This window comes from Tyto alba, unplaced genomic scaffold (assembly GCF_018691265.1).
Source record: "Tyto alba isolate M040663 unplaced genomic scaffold, T.alba_DEE_v4.0 Super-Scaffold_29, whole genome shotgun sequence".
NCBI lineage: Eukaryota > Metazoa > Chordata > Aves > Strigiformes > Tytonidae > Tyto > Tyto alba.
In genome coordinates, this window is record NW_024881303.1 from 10,285,507 (window position 1) to 10,303,210 (window position 17,704).

The 17,704-nt window shown below is 41.6% G+C and overlaps 1 protein-coding gene across 1 annotated transcript; it reads left to right on the top strand.

Moving 5' to 3' along the window:
• Positions 1–1,846: 1,846 nt before the first annotated feature.
• LOC104362800 (SERTA domain-containing protein 2-like) lies at positions 1,847–16,688 on the top strand. Its single transcript, XM_042799149.1, has 3 exons — positions 1,847–2,052; positions 5,045–5,163; positions 13,107–16,688. The coding sequence occupies exon 3, from the start codon at positions 13,111–13,113 to the stop codon at positions 13,960–13,962; it is 852 nt and encodes a 283-aa protein (XP_042655083.1). The 5' UTR covers positions 1,847–2,052; positions 5,045–5,163; positions 13,107–13,110; the 3' UTR covers positions 13,963–16,688.
• Positions 16,689–17,704: the final 1,016 nt, after the last annotated feature.

Consider the following 17,704-nt stretch of genomic DNA (forward strand, 5'->3'; position numbering starts at 1 on the left):
CTAGAAAGTCTAATTTTTGCTCAAGTTAATCAAACACTTTGGTGGTGCTGCTGGTTAAATTACCCCTTTATATGCTGCCTTAGACATAATCATTCAAGATCTGCCCCTTCTACACCAGCTACCTTTGTACGCCTATCCTCTGTTCCTTGGAGCTGATCCCTGGCATATGGCAGGGGTTGGTCCTGGTGTGACTCTGGCTTGGCCCTGGCTGACTTGAGCAGACAGAGGAATCCTCAACATCTTAGAGTTACTCTTCCACTTAAGCCACAGCGTGTGGTGTGAAAGAGTACAGGGGAGATATTTGGTCCACTCTTCCCCCTTTAGCGCTGCCACTAGTCCCCTGCTTGGTGCAGCAGATGGACCACGGGGGTCAGGGTGTTCAGGGAGGCATCCTCCTCTCCAACACAGCCCCGGCAGCATGTCAAAAAGGATTCATTAATGCTTCATGCAGCAGCACTCGCTCCCCTCCTGTGCTCCCGACCCCCGGCAGCAGGGTCAGAGCACAGCTGTGGCCCAGAAATCGGCGGCGGGGGAGAGGCAGCCCCGGGGAGCCGTTCCCCTCGCCTCCAGCGATGGATCCTGCGGGCATCAGCTACAGCTCCCTGCACCTCTGCCCTCGGGTCACCCGCCCCTCGCTGATGCCCGGCGGGAAGCACAAGGGTTAAAATCTGTTGGACGCGAGGGGCTTCAGAAAAACATCCCTTTTATTTAGCTGAATAATCACAAAAAGCAACTCGTCTTCCATCAAAGTTGTAATTTTTCCCCACTGGACAACTGCAAGTGTTTCTGTAGTATTTATTAGACTAACACATAATCTGTGTGTGAATTCGGTCTGCACGTGCATTCAATGTAGGAGGAACCTGTCTGTTTGATTTTTTGTTTGCTTTTACTGTCCTACAAATTAATCTAAAACCATCTCTGAGAGCTGAGGAGCTTTTTGGGGTTTCATCTGGTAACCCATGGTAGGGTCTGACAAAGGCTCACAAAATCGATCTTTACAAACACTTGAACATCAGATTTTGAAATCTCGTTTGCACAAGCACTTGTGCCAATACAACTTGATTACGCAAATGCCCGTGGAAAGCAAATATCAGAGGTTTGAGCATGACCAAAACCATCTTTGAAGGGGCGGGGGGGGGGGTGTGGAAACAATGAAGTGAATATTTATGAAAGAATTGTGCAATGTTTGATGTAGCTTTAGCGCCAGTTGAGAGACGTGTGCGCCTTGTTTCCCAACTACCCTGGGAATGGGAGTTGTAGGAATGCTGCTTTACAGAGGCCCTCGCGCTTCCTCTTAAATTTGGCAATTTCTGTCAGAGACTGACGAGTTTAAACCAATTAAAAAAAAAATAAAGGGGGGGAGGGGTTAGGAGGGGAGGAGTGCAGGGCTGGGGTCAGGGCTGGCGGTCGGTTTGAAGCCCCAGCCCGGCCGGGGTTGTCCGCTCGCCCCCCCCCCCCCAACCGCCCCCCGGGCCTGAGGCGGCCGTGCCGCGCGCGTGCCGCCCCGTGCCCGTTCGCCCCGCCTCGCCCCGCCGTCGTCAGCGTCCCCCGCGCCGCGAGGGCGGGGCCGCCTCCCGGAGAGCCGCGCCCGGGGGACGGGGGAACTCGGCGGCGCCCGTCTTCCGATTGGGCCAAGCCGGCGCTCGGCCCCGCCCGCCCGTCGCTCTTCCAGCTTTCTCATTGGACGGTGCCGCGGGGTCAGTCGGAGCCCGACCCTCCCCCCGCCGGCTCGCCGGCCAGTGAGAAAATGGTTGCTGGGCAGGTTGAAAGGGCCGCTGGCCAATGGGAAGGCGGCCAGCTGGCGGGCGCGGTGCACGCAGCCGTCTCCCCCCACGGCCCCCCCCCCCGCCGCCGCCGCTGTGGGCGCCGCGGGCGGAGGGAAGGGCGGAGCGGCGGCTGCCGGGGCCCTGGCGGGGGTGGCGCTCGCCTCCGCCTCCTCCCGGTCGGAGTCCCAGCCCCGCCGAAGGGAGCCCGGCCGGCTGGCGAGGGAGGGCACGGCAGTCCGCGAAGGAACGGGGAGGGGAGAAAAAAAAAAAATCCCTCCGCTCCCAGGTGGGGCACCAGGCAGGGCCGGGGGGTGGGGGCCTCTGAGGGAGACGCTGTGAGGGGGCAGGGGGGCAGCCCCCACCCACCTACCCACCCTCCGCGGGCACGGGGCTGGCGAGACTGGGGGGAAGGGAGACGGCGCGGCGCGGGGTGAGGGCAGCGGCGGGGGCGGGCGGAATTCCCCCCTTTCCCCGGAGGTACCGGCGGGCCCCCGCCGGGGGGTGGGGGCAGGGCGGGGGCCCGTTGGAGCCTGGGGGACGGGGCGGCGGAGACAGGTGGGGAGGGATGGCGGGGGGGGGGGGGGGGGGGGGCGGGCATGGCGGGCCCGGAGGAGTTACGGCTGGGTCCGGGGTGGGGGCCGGCGAGCAGGGCGTCAGGAGCGGGGACCGCGGTGGAAGTTGTTAGCGCAGTTATAATTAGCTCGGCCGGGGTCTCTGGTAAGCTGGGGAGGAGGAAGGGGGAGGAGTGTAACTTTTCGCAGCTCGGGAAGCCCAAGGTTGTCTCTGGTTACTGGTGCGGGGGGAGGCGCGGGCGGGCGCCTGCAGGAAGTACCAACTAGTCTCCTTCCACCAAAGGCCAAATGGTGGCAGGCTCCCGGGGGTTGTGCCGGTGCTGGTGCGCTCGCAGCAGTGGCTGCGGGGGGGGGGGGGGGGGGGGGGGTGGCAGGGAAGAGGCTTTCACGGCATCGCAGCTTTTTCATGCTGGCACTCGGGATCGCTGTCTCTCGAGAGTTACGACTCGTGCATTTGCTGCGGTTACGTTTTTTTTTTTTAATAGCCGGTTTTGTTTTTCTCAATAAACGTGTGTGTTAGTCTGAGCCACAAGCAGGTGGGTAAGGCTGGAGAAGCATAAGCCTCGTCTCTTCTATGCGTATTGTAAATTTATCTAATAAATGCAGTTAATTATTTCTGCCCTAGATAGGCCTGGAATTTTTTCAAACTGTTGGAACAGTTAATTTCCAAAAACATAGGTAGGTCCCCTTTGCAGTAGCTTTCTACTTGGTTTTCGATTCAGCTAAGATTCTTTAGTTCGAGCAATTAACTGCAATATGGAAGATACCATTAACACCAAAATGAGTGTTATAATCTCAGATTTCTAAAGTGACCTGTAAGCTGGTTCTAGGAAACTGCAAGGGAAGACCGTGAAAGAAAATAGAAGAAAAAATAATATACTGAACATGTAATTCGTAGTGATTTACAGCTACTGTGTGTCTTCTGTAGGTTTTTTTTTTGAACAGGTTGTAAAAACTAAACCTAGTAACCTTACTTTTGTACTTACTCACACTTGTCCTAGTGTGACATGATATAGGAGAAAAATCATAAACTGAACAGTTAATTTTACAGGAGTCCTTTAAAGTATATAATACAGGAATTAAATTTGATAACTTCTTTGACTGCAGCTCCTTCTAGCAAAAGATTGGACTTCTGAAATTCAATTAACAGTATTCATTTCTTATCAAATGCTTGTAGCTTTTTTTTTTTTAACTAAGGTGCTCAAGTCAAACTTTTCAACATCTCAGTACAACTGTTAGCTTTTTTAGGGTTCTTTAATGCTGAAAAGATGTCACATTCTAAAACAGTTATTCTTTTATATTCATTATACAGAAAATGCAATGAACGTACAGACCTTCCCCTGTGACCTAACAAGTACACTGTAATAAACCTTAGTAGTGACCTTCTGAAGTTCTGCTGTTTGAAAGCAAATAGGTTCTGAATCTTCATTTGTCTATTTGTTTTGTTTTTTTTTTTTTTTAATTTACAAATAGCATGTATGCCCTTATGATGGAAAGAAGTCGGCTTCTAGAGGAGGAGGAGGGAGATGTTAATGTGTTTATTGCTGTGGATTAGATTTGGCACTCTTAGGTGACGGGCATTTTACTGCTGTTTTACTGCATCTTTACAGTTTTGAGATTCTCTAAACGAAGGACCCCTTTGCTAGCATCAGGCTGTGAGTTGCTATGTAAGATGAACTGTATTCGTTTACTTGTCCGTCTATCTAAGTGTAAGACAGCTTTTCACTATGTATTATTCTAAGATTTGTAAAATAACATATGAATTGATCCTTGATCATGAAGGACTGTATTTATCTGGATGAGTACTGATCCTTGCTCTTGGGGTAAATTTGTGAAGCAGTTGGTTTACTGTAGGAGTCAGGGGGGCAGGTGTCTGTGTGTGTATGTGTGTATATTGTACACAAACATGTTAAATACAATCCAGATGGTAGGCTGTTAGCCTGTATAAGGGCTTTAATTCTTGGAATTAAAAAACTTTGATTCTTCGGGTGGAGTTGAGACCTCACGAGCATGGATCATGCAATTCCCTCCATATCTCCTAGCCTAGTCCATAATTGACTGCCACTTCAGCCTCTTCACGTTTCCCAGAGTCTTCAGTGCTTTGATGTAATCCATATGGTCTCTTGCCAAACTGCAGATGTTGCTTTATCAGGGTTTTGATGAAAATGGTGCCACACTGAATATTGTATGCAGTCACAGGTCATCCTGCCAGCTATCTCCTCATATTGGTTTTGTGTATGCTGAAAATGAGGAAAGTGAAGAAATTTAATAAAAATCTATTAATTTTGTAGCCTGTGAATGTCAGAGGTTAATTCTGAAATGTACTTCTTTACAGTTCATGGTATTGTCTCTCCTGATATAGTGATTTCTGAGATTATTACAACTGTAAATCAGTGTTTAGCAACCTGAATTACCAATGCAAGTTCTTATCCTAAAACCCAACACATAGAGGATCAGCATTCTATTCTGTAGTATTCATTTATGAAAGATAACTTCCACGTTTTAGGTGTCTATAGGTGAAACTATTAGGTCCTCTTATTTCAGTGTATTCATGAACTTCAGTTTTTCTTACTCAGTTTAACTGTTTTAGTAGGATTCAGCACAAGTCATTTAAAAAGTTGAATTGTGTGCTTAATACTTCTGGTTTAAAAACGAATAATCACATAGTAATGAAATACTCTGTTTTTGTTCCATTTTCCCCTTCAGTTACATCATCCTACCTCGGTGGATGGCTTGGCCTCTTGAATAGTTCAGGAGTCTTGGATGACTACACTTTATGCAAAATCTGGAATCTTCCTTCCTGGACTCCTTTCTGTTTTCTAAGGGTAACTACTTTTATGTTTTTATGAAGTCACATCTTATGTCCATAGTGCATGTTAATCAGCTGTAGGTGTTACTTTTGTGGGTTAGAATGGTAAACTGAAAAATAAATCTTTTATAATGGGGTATATAATATAAAATGAAATGCTTTATGCTTCCCCAATAGTATAAGATCTTTGGTTTGAGTATTCTGAATTGGCATTACCTTTTAATTTTTTCCTTTATAGCAGGAAAGTGTTATAATGTAACAGAGAATTTAATATTGCCGTAAGATCACATTTCTTGCAAATTTGTTAACTAAGGCCTCAGTCTTACAGTGAGGGCCACTGTTCAGCTGCTGAAACTGTTTTACAGTCTTGTCTGGTGAGGAGAAGGCATTTTGGATACTGAAGAAAAGTTTTGCTACTCTCTTAGAGAAGATTTAACGTGATTTCTGGTTTTGTTACTGAAAATTACTTACCTAAATATCCCATGCAAAGAGCTAGAGTAAATGCATGGTCCTCTATCAGGAAGAGAGTGGTTTTGGGGTTTTTGTTTTCTTTTTTCTCGGTTGCTTTTACTGCTAATGGTCTGATTTTTCTGTTAAAGTATGGGCATGCTGGTTTGATACAGTCAAGCTATGACTTCTGTTATTAATGGATCTTTATTTATCACTGTAACCCTAAAATACGTGTCTGTTAAGTAGATGAATGCATCCAGTATCTCTGTATTTGAAGTAAATAGATACTGTAAAGAAAACGGATTGAGAACTGTTCAGTTGATTAGAACCAGCTATGAAGAGGTATATCATCACACTTGCAGTTCTAACAATCATTTGTCCCTCCGGTGAGGTACTTTGGTGGAACCCTGGTGGTTTGGTTCTTGTTTGTATTCCTTTATGTTCTCATTTAATTACAATTCAGTTTTACTGTGGGTGTTTCTAGATTTAGTAACTCTTGATCATGTGTTAGCTTTTGCTAACTACTATTGATCCTTAGTTTAAATGATTCTGGGCCCTTCTTCTAAAAAAAAAAATAATCTGCTAAGCACACTCTCATTAAAAATACACACCTGTGAGCTTTATTTGTGAATGTGGAACTAAATACACAAGTGTAGAGGAGGGAGGAAGGAGAAGAGTGACGATGGTTTAGTTTGTTTTCTTTTAAGGATGGAAGTTTTTCTCTACCTCACACTGGTACTGCCTGAGCAGCTTTCTATATTAGCCTCTGGTGATAGATGTCAGCTGATGAGTATATGATTCATTTACTGTTGTAAACAGACCATACCCACTTGTTTTAGCTTGTGGAAGGTACACATCCTAACACAGGAGTTTCTTTTCCAGGGTGAAATGTTGTGCTCTAAAACTTAGCTGCACTACTTTGTAAAGCAAAGCTCTTACCAGTGCTTTATGAAGTAAAATGGAAGTAAGGAACTTAGGAAGATGTCCTTTGAGAGCAGAAATTTTCCAAATCCAATTAGACATAACATAAACAGGTTGTGTGTGGGAAGTTAAAACTAACTTTTTAGTCAAGGTAAAACTCCCAAGTGCTTTGTAAACACAGTTTCAGCTCCTAAAATACTAGTGTATGATACACATTCATTCTCTGCTTCCACAAATAGCGAAGTGACAGTGGGAAGGTTATGAATTCCAGAATAATTCTGGGCCAGACTCAGTCTTCCTCTCATTCCTTTCCTCTACTTAATACTAAGCCTCCTCTTACTTTCAAAATGCAGGAAAGGATGTTAGGTACATCCATAGATGCAGGGGTTTTTATGTGTAGTTTTGGGGTTTGTTTTGTGGGGGTGGGTGTTGTTTGATTGGGGTTTTTTAAGTCTGAATAGTAACGTATCTTGGCTCTGTGTTCCAGTTGCTTTAGTAGTAACAGACTTAGGTGTATTATAGGTCAGGATTTGGTGATCAAAATGTTGATGTTAATTGTGCCTTCTTTGAGCAGCTATTTTCTGGTCATTTTTAACTCCTTTAAAGAAGTTGTTACATAGGAGTTTAGGTATGGGAGTAAGCTGGTAGAACTGCACTCCTCCCTGTATGCACACTTTTAGCCGCTTGTGCCTTCCCCAACAGTTACTCATCTAGGCTAAACGGGGGCGGGGGTGGCGAGGCAATGGACTTAAATACATTTTTATGTATTTTAAAGTGTCTTCAGGTCCAAATTACTTTTTACTTTAGTATTTTCTAATGTGTTTAGTCCTCCTTCCCTCACTTCCTCTTGATTTTTGCTAACAGCCAAGATGTGATGTTACAGGGATCTCCAGCACTTGCTGAGGACACCAGATCAGATACCCTGTTCTGTGTAGTCTGACAGCTTACTGTGTTACGTAAGTCATGGTTAAGTGATCAGTGTTAAGTCCGGATGGGAGAAAGGATTTGCACTGTGTCTGTTAACTGTCAGCCTTACATTTTTCTTGTGCAGCTTCTTATATGTGGAATACTAGTCAAGAGCCAGCCCACCACTTAATTAACACTATTAATGAAGTTGTGTTGCCTAAGCTAAAACTTATGTTGGGTAGAGGAAGGATTATCATTAAAAATAGTATGCGGCATACATCAAATAATTCTGGCAAATAACCATAACTGTAGGGATGTTTGTCTTCCTTTGCACTTCCTGCAGATAGCTGTGTGCTTGTGAAATGTGTGTCTGCGGAAGAGAGGGGAGAGCAGAAAATGAGGTTATCAGTCAGCTTCGGTCCATCACTAACACAAGTTTGCAATCCAAAGAGACTTCTGTCTGGTTTTACTATTACATGCTTTCTACAGTTATGAGCCAAAGGAGACTTTGAAAGGGAGTTACCCAAATTACAATAGCAAGAAGTCTCTAATTTTTATTTTGATGCTTAAGTTGAATTACTGAAAACTAGGCCAGCAGCTTTCACTCATGAGGTGCTTACACCTGTTCAAATCTGATATTTCTATCCTACAAGAAAAAGTAATTTTTCACTTTGGGACAGTGTTAGGCTGAAAAAATGCGACGCTGGCTGTATGAAAAGGATGAAGCAAGGCTGAATTTAATAATATCCTAAAAAGAAAAGCCAGAAGGGACCACTATCAATGAAATTATTTTGACCTGCATAGTGCAGGCCAGGTACTTCATTGATGGTCTTGCTACTTTTCAGTCATAAATGAATAACTCTCGTGTATTGAATATCATGCTTGTCCTGTGCATGAAAAGTTTGTGTTCAGACAATACTAACTGTGGCAGTTGTGTTTTATATACTCGTGTTTTTTGAAGCTTTTCTCTGCTGAAAATTAAAGCTCTCTAGCTCTGAGTTCTAAACATTGTTTAACTTGCTCTTAAAACCTTTTTTGGAAGGTGAGGAAGAGGAAATTAAGAAGTAGTTTGCCCAGATAGAAGTAATTGAGGGGTTTCACATGCTGCATTCTTCTTTATGACTGTTTCCAGCTGTACTTCTAGCCATGTGTCAGTGGCAGCTGCACTGCACTATCGGACACTATGACAGATGGAGCTGTGTTTCTTCTGAAATGGTGGCATGAGTCTTGTACTGTTCACAACACATCACAATGTAAATTTTTCTTGGTAGTCTAGAATGTTTCTTCTGAGTAGCTGCACGCTCTGACTAGGCCTGTTTGTTTGGTGTTCTGTGTGGATTTGCCAACCAGGGATGTGCATCTTCCCTCCAAGTTTTGTCAAACCCTGGTATGGTGTAGGATTACAGTGCACGGATGCTTCTTCCCATCTTAGTAGGGAGGACTTTCAATTAAATGTCCTCCATGGAACTGAAAGGAACTGGGGAACGTGCAGTCGGGGCAAAATTTCTGTGTACAGACACTTGGAGTTCAGTGACATGAATGGAGAGTTTGGCACTCCTAGACACTGAATTCACTTTGCTTCCTTTTCTCTATATCTGCAAAATAATTTTAATTAAAAAAGCATTTGTCTATAAGTGGTTTGTGGCTCAGTTTGCATTACTATAATTGAGAGATGAGAAAATGCCAAAAAAAAAAAAAGGGCAAACTGAGATGTGGCATTCTTCATTGTTCTTGTATTTTTCATGACAAAAGATTCTAAAATGGAGCATCTGAACTCAAAAAAATTTGGTTGTTGAACTTTTTCTTAAAGTTCAAGAGAAGGGTGACTTACAGCTTTTTTCTTTATTATTAAACAGCTATGTATAGACCTCACATTTGAAGTTGGCATAAACTTTAATTTTTGTTCAGTTTATTTACTTACAAATTACAGAGTTATCAGATTGGCACATTCCGAAATCCTGTTACTTGATCCAGTTTTTTGAGATCTGAGTAGGTTCCTGGAAACTAGGCGGGAGTAAGGAGGGTGCAGTTTCTAGCCACTCTTTGTGTTTTAGTGTGCCCAACTTGTGCTTCATTGAACTGGCTGTGCCGTGCTGTCAGCTGATTGAAAGGACTGACAACTGTGCAGCAGTCACTCAGTAATACAGGATTGTCTGGGCATGGTAGCTTGGATTTTTGTGTGGACTTCTGTTTGTTTTCCCTAGTACCAAACACTGAAGTGGGGAGAGCACTGTGTAATTAAATAACGTGATCAACATCTTATATTGCAAAGTAATGCTATCAAAAGAGAGTATAGTATTTGACTGGTGTGTGAATTTCGGGTTTGGGATGCGTGTGTTGATACGCAATGGTACAAAAGGACAAGTTGCTTTGAAAGTGTGGAGTAGTTTGTTAAGGATATGACCCTGTCAGAAATTCTTGTGCTAGAAAGTAAAGCAAAAGGCCTGATAAAATGTAGATTAGCTGGTAACAAAGGGGCTTTGTATCTTTTGTAGGTCAGCAGCTGAGTGTGTTTGACAAGAACTGAAATTTAATGTCTCCTGTAGCAACCATGACACTAGTCATTTTTAAATCCACTATACCAGTGGTACTCTGGTTTTCATTAGCCCTTTCCAATTTTTTATGTAAGGTCTGAAGTCATTTAGCTTGTGCAGGGATCCTTGCAATTAGGCAGAAATCATACTAAACAGGCAGAATTTCTAAAGCATAAGATAGGACTATGTGTATTTTAAAAAATAAAAAACTTTGCCATCTAGAGAGTGGGGAATCTGTTAAGTAGAAACATTTGAAGTTGGAGCAAATAATGTGTCTTGCACTTCATTTTTATAGTTCAGAGTGCTGTCATGCTCAAGCTTTGTTACGTGTTTCTAGAATGTTCTGGGACAAATTTTATGAAGGAAATTTGAGAAATGAAAAGGAAGGTGTCTGCATGAAATATTTAGTCTACTTAGACTACTGTGTGAATTTAAAAGTTAAACACTTCATTTTAAGATCTCATGAAACTATATATTGTCGTATATGATGGTTTGCTCACTCTTCAAGCTTGCTTACAGAGTTTAAAAACTAGTACATTTTTGATATGTTAGAAATTAACATTATTTATATAATTCAAATAGATAATTCTAGTATTTCCTGTGTCTAACAGTCTAAATATATATTTTAAAATGTTAAAAGTGTCAAAACCATGCTGAATGTATAAAATGTCAGGATTACTGTTCCCTTTACAGTCTTAATTTTGTTCCCTTGTGAGTGTGAATTTTGGTCTGTTTTAATTAGCTAGTGGAGAAAAAAAACAAACTAGGGTGTAGTGGGAAGGATGGTGCTTAGTGAACAAATAGCCATTTTTATGTATATTTTTATTCTTTATAGTGATGGTATGGGTTAATGCCTTAGGTAGTACACAACATTTAAATGCTATGTAAAATGGAGAGTTAATAATTTTGTTGTGAGTTTTCTGTGGTTTGCAGACACTAATAATCTTTGTGGTATGAGTTGGTATATTTAGCATCAGTTTTAAAGTCCTGCATAACTGATTTTCCATAGGTTGTGTCTAAAATTACCACTTGCTGATGGTGGTGTCAGTAGTTTGACTGAGGATGCCTCACACACACACTGCCCCCCCAAATACTTTCTATTATTATATTTGATGCCTGAACTTTGTATCCAGATTTCTTGTGATTTTGTTTATAATTGAGTGCTCGGTACTGTCTGGTTCTGTTTGCTCTAAATGGGGTGCTGGAACGGGGGAGTGATACGTGATAAGTGTGGGAAGATCACCTAGGTGAATAGGCACACGGCATCCAGACACTTGTTTTTTTAAAGAGATTCAGCTGCTGCTGTGGCAGTTTAGCAGAAAACTTTGGAGTAAAACTAACTTCCAAAGTTAAAAAATAGCAGCACTGGTAAAATTACAAGTTATTAAAAGTTTTTTGTTGTTGTCTTAATAGTGAACATGTAAGTAAACCAAACTCTCTAGGCCAAACTACTACCTGTTACACAAAAATGCATTCCTACGATAAACTTAATTTCATCCAGATATGTCTCTAAAAAGGAAAAAAAAGTGGGTATGATCAAGAAGTCTTAAACCTAAACCCCTGTAGCAACTGTCTGTTTTTTCTTGTGTGTCTTACTGAGAAGTACGCACTACTTGCTTACTTTCTGTTCCTCCAGAGAAGCCGAGTTCTCCACCAGTCTTGTCTAGGCAGATGGATGTAGTCATGGAGCCCTGCAGTGCTTCCTGCAAATCTGGAGAAATCCCAAAAGTAAAAGAGGCTTTATCCTGCTGCCTTCTCCTTGTCCCCAAAAGTCTAGCAACAGGCTAGCAGCTGGCAGCTGCGGCAATCAGCTGAGCTGTTGCTGGCAGTATCTAGTGCTCACATGAAAAGGAAGCTGGGAGGCCCTCTGCAGCGTGCAGGGTCTGGATCACTGTGTGTGAAGGATCTGCCCTTTATCTGCCACTGGGTGTCTAATCTATGATTGCTTACTTTTTTTAATTGTTTGAGAGTGAGGTGTCTGTATTCCATGGACACGTCAAGATGTGTGTAATCAAGATTTTACCAGTGTTTCCTGTGCATGGTATATTCCTCTTCTGTGTTTATACAAGTGATTGCATAGTGCTTGTTGTCCCTAATAAAACACTGCATTTTGAATGGTAATTGCAAAGTACCCAAGCATGTATTTGTTTGGATCACATGTATTTTAGGTGTGCATGCATACTGGTTTTTGTACCACAGTGTTCTAGACCTACCATATTTCAATGCAAAAGCACACAAAACAGACTGAAAGCAACTAAATTCTGTTTCGTTTCTTTCAGCTGTTGACCAAAATTGGTCACTTTTAAAATGCCATTTGATAGCCTCCTGCTGGATGTCCTTAGTGTTAAGTCCGTAGCAGGTTGTGAACCAGCAGCCACAAATACCACTCAGCATTCTGTGAGCTCTTTGGCCCGGCCAAATTCCCTCCCACTGTTTAGCTAAACTACTAAGCTATGGAATGGATGTCAGGATCCCATGGGAGGCCCTGTTGTTTGGTCTTGTTGGGTAAAAGCAACTTTACGTCACCAAAGAGGGAGAGAAATTGGTTCTGTAGAGAGTTCTCAGTGACACGGAGCAAGACATTAAGAATACCTTAATGATAAAAACGGGTGTTGAAACTAGCTTTAAAATCTTGCCTACTGTTCCTAGGAATGAGTGTTAAAATGAAAATGTTGAAATATTCTGTATAGTTATTATAATCCTTAGTATAAACATCTGTTTCTTGTGGACATTCAGATCTTTCTCAATCATTAATTTTTGTATGCTATATAATTTAAGTCAATAAGAGGCTAAAAAGTTGACCTACTAAAGATTTTAAATGTTTAAATTAATATTCTCATAGTAGAGTTAAAAGCAAACCTTCAAAACTTTCAAGTATATAACTTTTTTAAAAAACAGTTACTATCTGTCTTTCATGGGTTTTGTTTATTGTTTCACAACAATTTTTTTTAGAGCTGGAAAGTGCATCTTTGCAATGAAAGTAGTATCTTGTGCAGGATTTTATTCTGTCTTTCGGTGTTCTGTGGCATTTAGAGTTTTAAGTTAACCAGTAGATTGTATGCTACAGACTTTTCAAAGGCGTCTGTTGAGATCTTGCAGAAGAAGTGACAGTCTTGCCCAAGGTTAATTTATCATTTCTCTCTTTCAGGTTCATGTTGGGGAGAGGTCTAAAGCGCAAGCTGAGTGACTATGAGGAGAACATGGCTGGTCTCTCGAGTGCCTTTGATTCCAGTCGAAATCTGCCATATCCGCTTAAGAGGCAGTTGGTGCTCAATATGTGCCTCACCAAGTTACAGACGTACAAAATGCTGGTGGAACCGAACTTGCACCGCTCTGTCCTCATAGCCAACACAGTACGGCAAATTCAAGAGGAGATGAGACAAGAGAGTAATCAGCAGCCAATTAATGTCTGCCCTGGCATTACTCCTAGCTCTCACAGCTACCCAGGGATGGAATCGTCTGGGATTTCTCTTCAGTTGCCTTCAGGTACTAGTCAGCAAGAGTCTAACTGTTGCGACTTGCGGTCTGTAGAAGACCCAATTGAAAATAGCCTGCTGATAGTTTCAGATGATGATATGTCATCTGCCATTTCATCTATTCTGAAGGATTTAGACTTTGTAGAAGATATAAGCCCACCTACTTGTCTGGTTCCTACTGGAGATGACCAGCCAAAGTTTCCAGAAAATACTGGTCTAAAACTAGAAGATGATAGACAGGATTTGAAGGGAGCTGAATGTGTGTTTGGTTCCTTTGAGATTTCAAATTCAACTAGTTACTTGAAGGATTTGGCAATAGATGACATTTTTGAAGATATTGACACTTCAATGTATGATTCGGACTTTTGCTGCCCTCCGCTAATGCCGCCCAGACCACCATCTCTTGCTACAGAAGAACCATTGAAAACCTTTCCATCTTGTAATTCTTCTTCAGCAAGTAACATTCAGATATGTAGAACAGATCTGAGTGAGTTGGACCACATCATGGAAATTCTCGTTGGATCCTGATACTTGTTTTACCCAAAGATACTTTCTAACTGCCACTTTCGTTTGGTTTCAGGATAAAAGCCACTGGAAAAGTTGTAAAGAATTCTTTAAAACACAAACTAAAAATAAATTTGTCCATAGTGGGATTTTCTAAATAATTCCAAAACTTATAAACCAAAAAAGTGGCAGATTTAAAAAAAAAAAAAAAAAAAAAAAAAAGAGAAATATTTATTTATCAGAACTGTGCAATCATCTTTTTCCTTCCAGGGTGTATGTGGAACAATAGGCGCATACCCTTATCACCCCTCATGCCTCTTTCAATAAACTTTTTTATGTGCAATTTTTAATTTGTCAGAAGAATTTACATGCAAAACAAATTTCATATGAGATGATCTTTTACAAAGCCTCCACTTTATTTTTAATATCAGAGTCTATGCCAGGTTGGCATACGTCGAGTTGCATTATTGGATTGTGTGGATTGCAGATGCATTACTAGAGATGGGTATATTTTAAAAATGAGACACACTTTGCTTTCTTTTGATCAGAAAAGCAGATCAAGACACTTATCAACGAAGTCTCTTGCATTTTCTAAAGCATTCAGAACTATTTATTTTTGTAAATTTTATAGTCTTTCTACATTTTACTACGTTATTTCATCATAGTTCGAATATAATGGACTTCTAGTTGGATGTGTTTAGCACTACCTCTGAGCTGAAATGCTTTAACTCTTTCCAGTGCTTCGTCTAAGACTGCAGATCTTTTTGTTTCTATTTTTTTCTGAGAGAAAGTACTTCTAACTCATTAAGCTGATCCTTTGACAGTGACCTAGCTGATTTGTGAAATCAAGGGTATTCAATGTTTAAAAACTTTTAAGTATTTACAAATGTAATTTATATGTAGATTGTGCAATTTAACATTTTTCTGTCAGTATTACGTGCTTAGATTTTTGAGTAATCTTGGCGTTCTTTAAATTAAAACTTACTATGTACAGGTAGCTTTTTAATCTGTTTTGGAAAACACTGTCCTTCAACCCTGCTTTCACTACAAAGTTTAAGATTTTTATGTGCAATATTATTTAAAAAGATACACATTTGTATACCTGGCATTGTGGAAAGAAACGCTTCAAACTTAAAACTTCTAGCACCTTTGGAAGATACTCATGAGAGTCAACATTTCTGTATCCTTTAAGAAACAAAGTTGAGAACGCTTCTTACTACAACAGTGCTTGCTGCTTTGAATACTCCTGAAACGCTGGGTGATCTGTGGCGAGCACTGCTGCCAGGCAGCTCTGCTGGTGGGCGCTGGGGCGGCGGCTGCTGCAGGTTGCACTGGGGAAGGAGGGGGGTGCGTGTGTGTGGTGGGTGGGTGTGCACTGGCACACTGGTTAACTGAAGGTGAGATTTGCAGTGAGAGCTATTTTTCCCTAAGGCAGTTTGGATACCGTGTTTCAGCTTGAACTGAGGTCTGTATTGATCCTTGCTGTCGTCTTCTGAACTACACACTTGCACATTAGTTTTTGGGTTGGTTTATTTTTTAATTATGAAACTCTTACTTTGTTCTTGAAAGCTGCAGCACCTGTCTTGTTAGAAAATCTGCAGTTGTAAAAGCTTTGCTTTGGTTTGTTGGGTTTTTGGGTTTGTGTTTTTGTTCTTCTGCTGAGACTTTTTATGAATGGAGCATCGGCAGAGTTAAAAAAAAATGTTGCCTGCGTGTTGCATCTCACAGAAGTTGAAATCCTGGCCCTATTGCAGGGGCCAGGGTGTCACCTAATATTTCTAGTCTTAACTGATGCTCTGGCACACCTACCTTGTGCAAAGATCTCCATTTTTTTTTTACTGTGACTCTTTTGGTTAACAGCTGCCGATACAATTTGGTATCCCAAACCAATGGAGAACCAGTTCAGGTCACATCCTTGCAGCCATCTGGGTTGTTTAGCAACCGAAGGGTATAAATGTATTTATATGCATATAATGTATTGATTCTAATATAAAACTTCTGATCTAAAGTATTTTGAATTGCTGGATAAAGGGATTTGTTTGAAGAGTGTATAAATAGTTCTTGAGGAGGTACAGCTTCGGAATGTACACAGATTGTGCATTGTGTATAGACTACTCTGGCTTTTCCTCAGCCTCTACTTTTGTATTAAAGATATGACTGAATAAATCCTTGAAATATTAAGGGCCTTCTGCACTGTGATGAAGCAGAGTTGTGGTTAAAAATGTCTTTAAATTCAGTGATGAGGGATAAAATAAAAAGACTGCATCTGATTTCTTTTTGCATTTGAAAATACGGTATGTGACTATGCAGTAAAGATATTTTGGTATGAAAATTGTATCATGTAGCAAATAGTGAACACTTAATAAATCCACTTGCTCACCTTGCAGCCCCTTCAGGAACATAAGAGAAGACGACTTGCTTTTCAGCATTTACACGCTAAATTTTTTTGTATACTTCAGAAGATTAAATTGTTGGTAGAGATTTTATCAACAATTCAAAATGCAGTTTTTGTTCAAGTGCTTGCTACAAAGCTCTGTTTCTAATTGGTTGCTTGCATCACAGTGCCAAGACCATAAACTGGTATGTAATGCAGTTTGATTATGTATGGAATTATGTGCAAAGGGAAGTTTAATTTTTAAATATGCACAAACTAATTTTAAAATCCTTCCATGTAAAATGAAGTTAGAGGCTAGTTGTGGTGGACCTATTTATTGTATGTTTGGAAATAAAGCCACAGTTTTGCAGTTTAACCATTTCTATTTTGAAGCCTGCAGTATTTGACTGTGTTGAAAACAAAACAAAACAAAAAAACACCTTGCCACCCTTCATTTGGTCTTTTACTCACAAAGCTGTAACATTTTCCCTAGGTGGTTGCTTTTGTACCTTTTTCTTTTCTTTTTTTTCCCCTTACTTTCTCCCCAGAAATACTGAATACCTTACACAGTTTCGCTGTTAGGGAAATGACATGTGTCAGCCACCAGAGCAGGGTTCGACTCTGTTTCAGCACAAGCTGAAAGATAGATTCCTTTATGAAAGTTGTTTTTATTAATAGTGCTACAGCTCAAGCTGGGTGCCTCCAAGGAGGGACCCTGAACAAAGAAATCGCTGAGCAATTACACCCTTACAGTCCAGGTTCCCCACCCCTCACACAGGAATTCAGACCAATAATAATATTAAGGTCTGGGGTCTTGCGTTTTATTGGTTGCATTTGTTTGCTGTTTTACTACCAAGTGGTTGCTAAGTGGTGGTTGTCTTATACAATATCGCATCCTCCCAGGTTGGTGTCAGCTGATTCTGTAGTCAGCTGTTTTGTAATACAGTCGTTACAGTTCATATACCACGACCTATAGGTTTTGTCTACTATAGCTATTAATATTTAAGTTGCTAGGTTCGTCTGCTCTTAACTGTTTTTAACGTTTAAGCTGTTAGCTCTAAGCTTCAACTAACTTTTTCTACAACATGGCATCCCCCTTTGTGCATCTTGTCCCCACAGAGCATTGTTTTCCGGCCTGTGGGGTGGGAGGGATTCCTGCTGTGAGTAGGTGACACACATTAGCACTGAGCTGTCCTCTGGTTTTTGTCTTCCCGGCCCCTGCGTTTCCTGTGCTGCTTCAGGGGTTGCCATGCTCCGAAGCGGCTGTCAGCTCTGAGTCTCCTTGATGCGCCTACTGTTGACACTTCAGACTTGTATACTTGTCAGTCTGAGGCTTTTGCGGTATTTTTATACTGCCACTCAGTGCTGGTGAAAGGCTGCTTGCTAGTCTCT

What these genes read in the sequence shown, in the direction of transcription:
- LOC104362800 (XM_042799149.1), top strand. Translation starts at nt 13,111, where the DNA reads ATGTTGGGGAGAGGTCTAAAGCGCAAGCTGAGTGACTATGAGGAGAAC.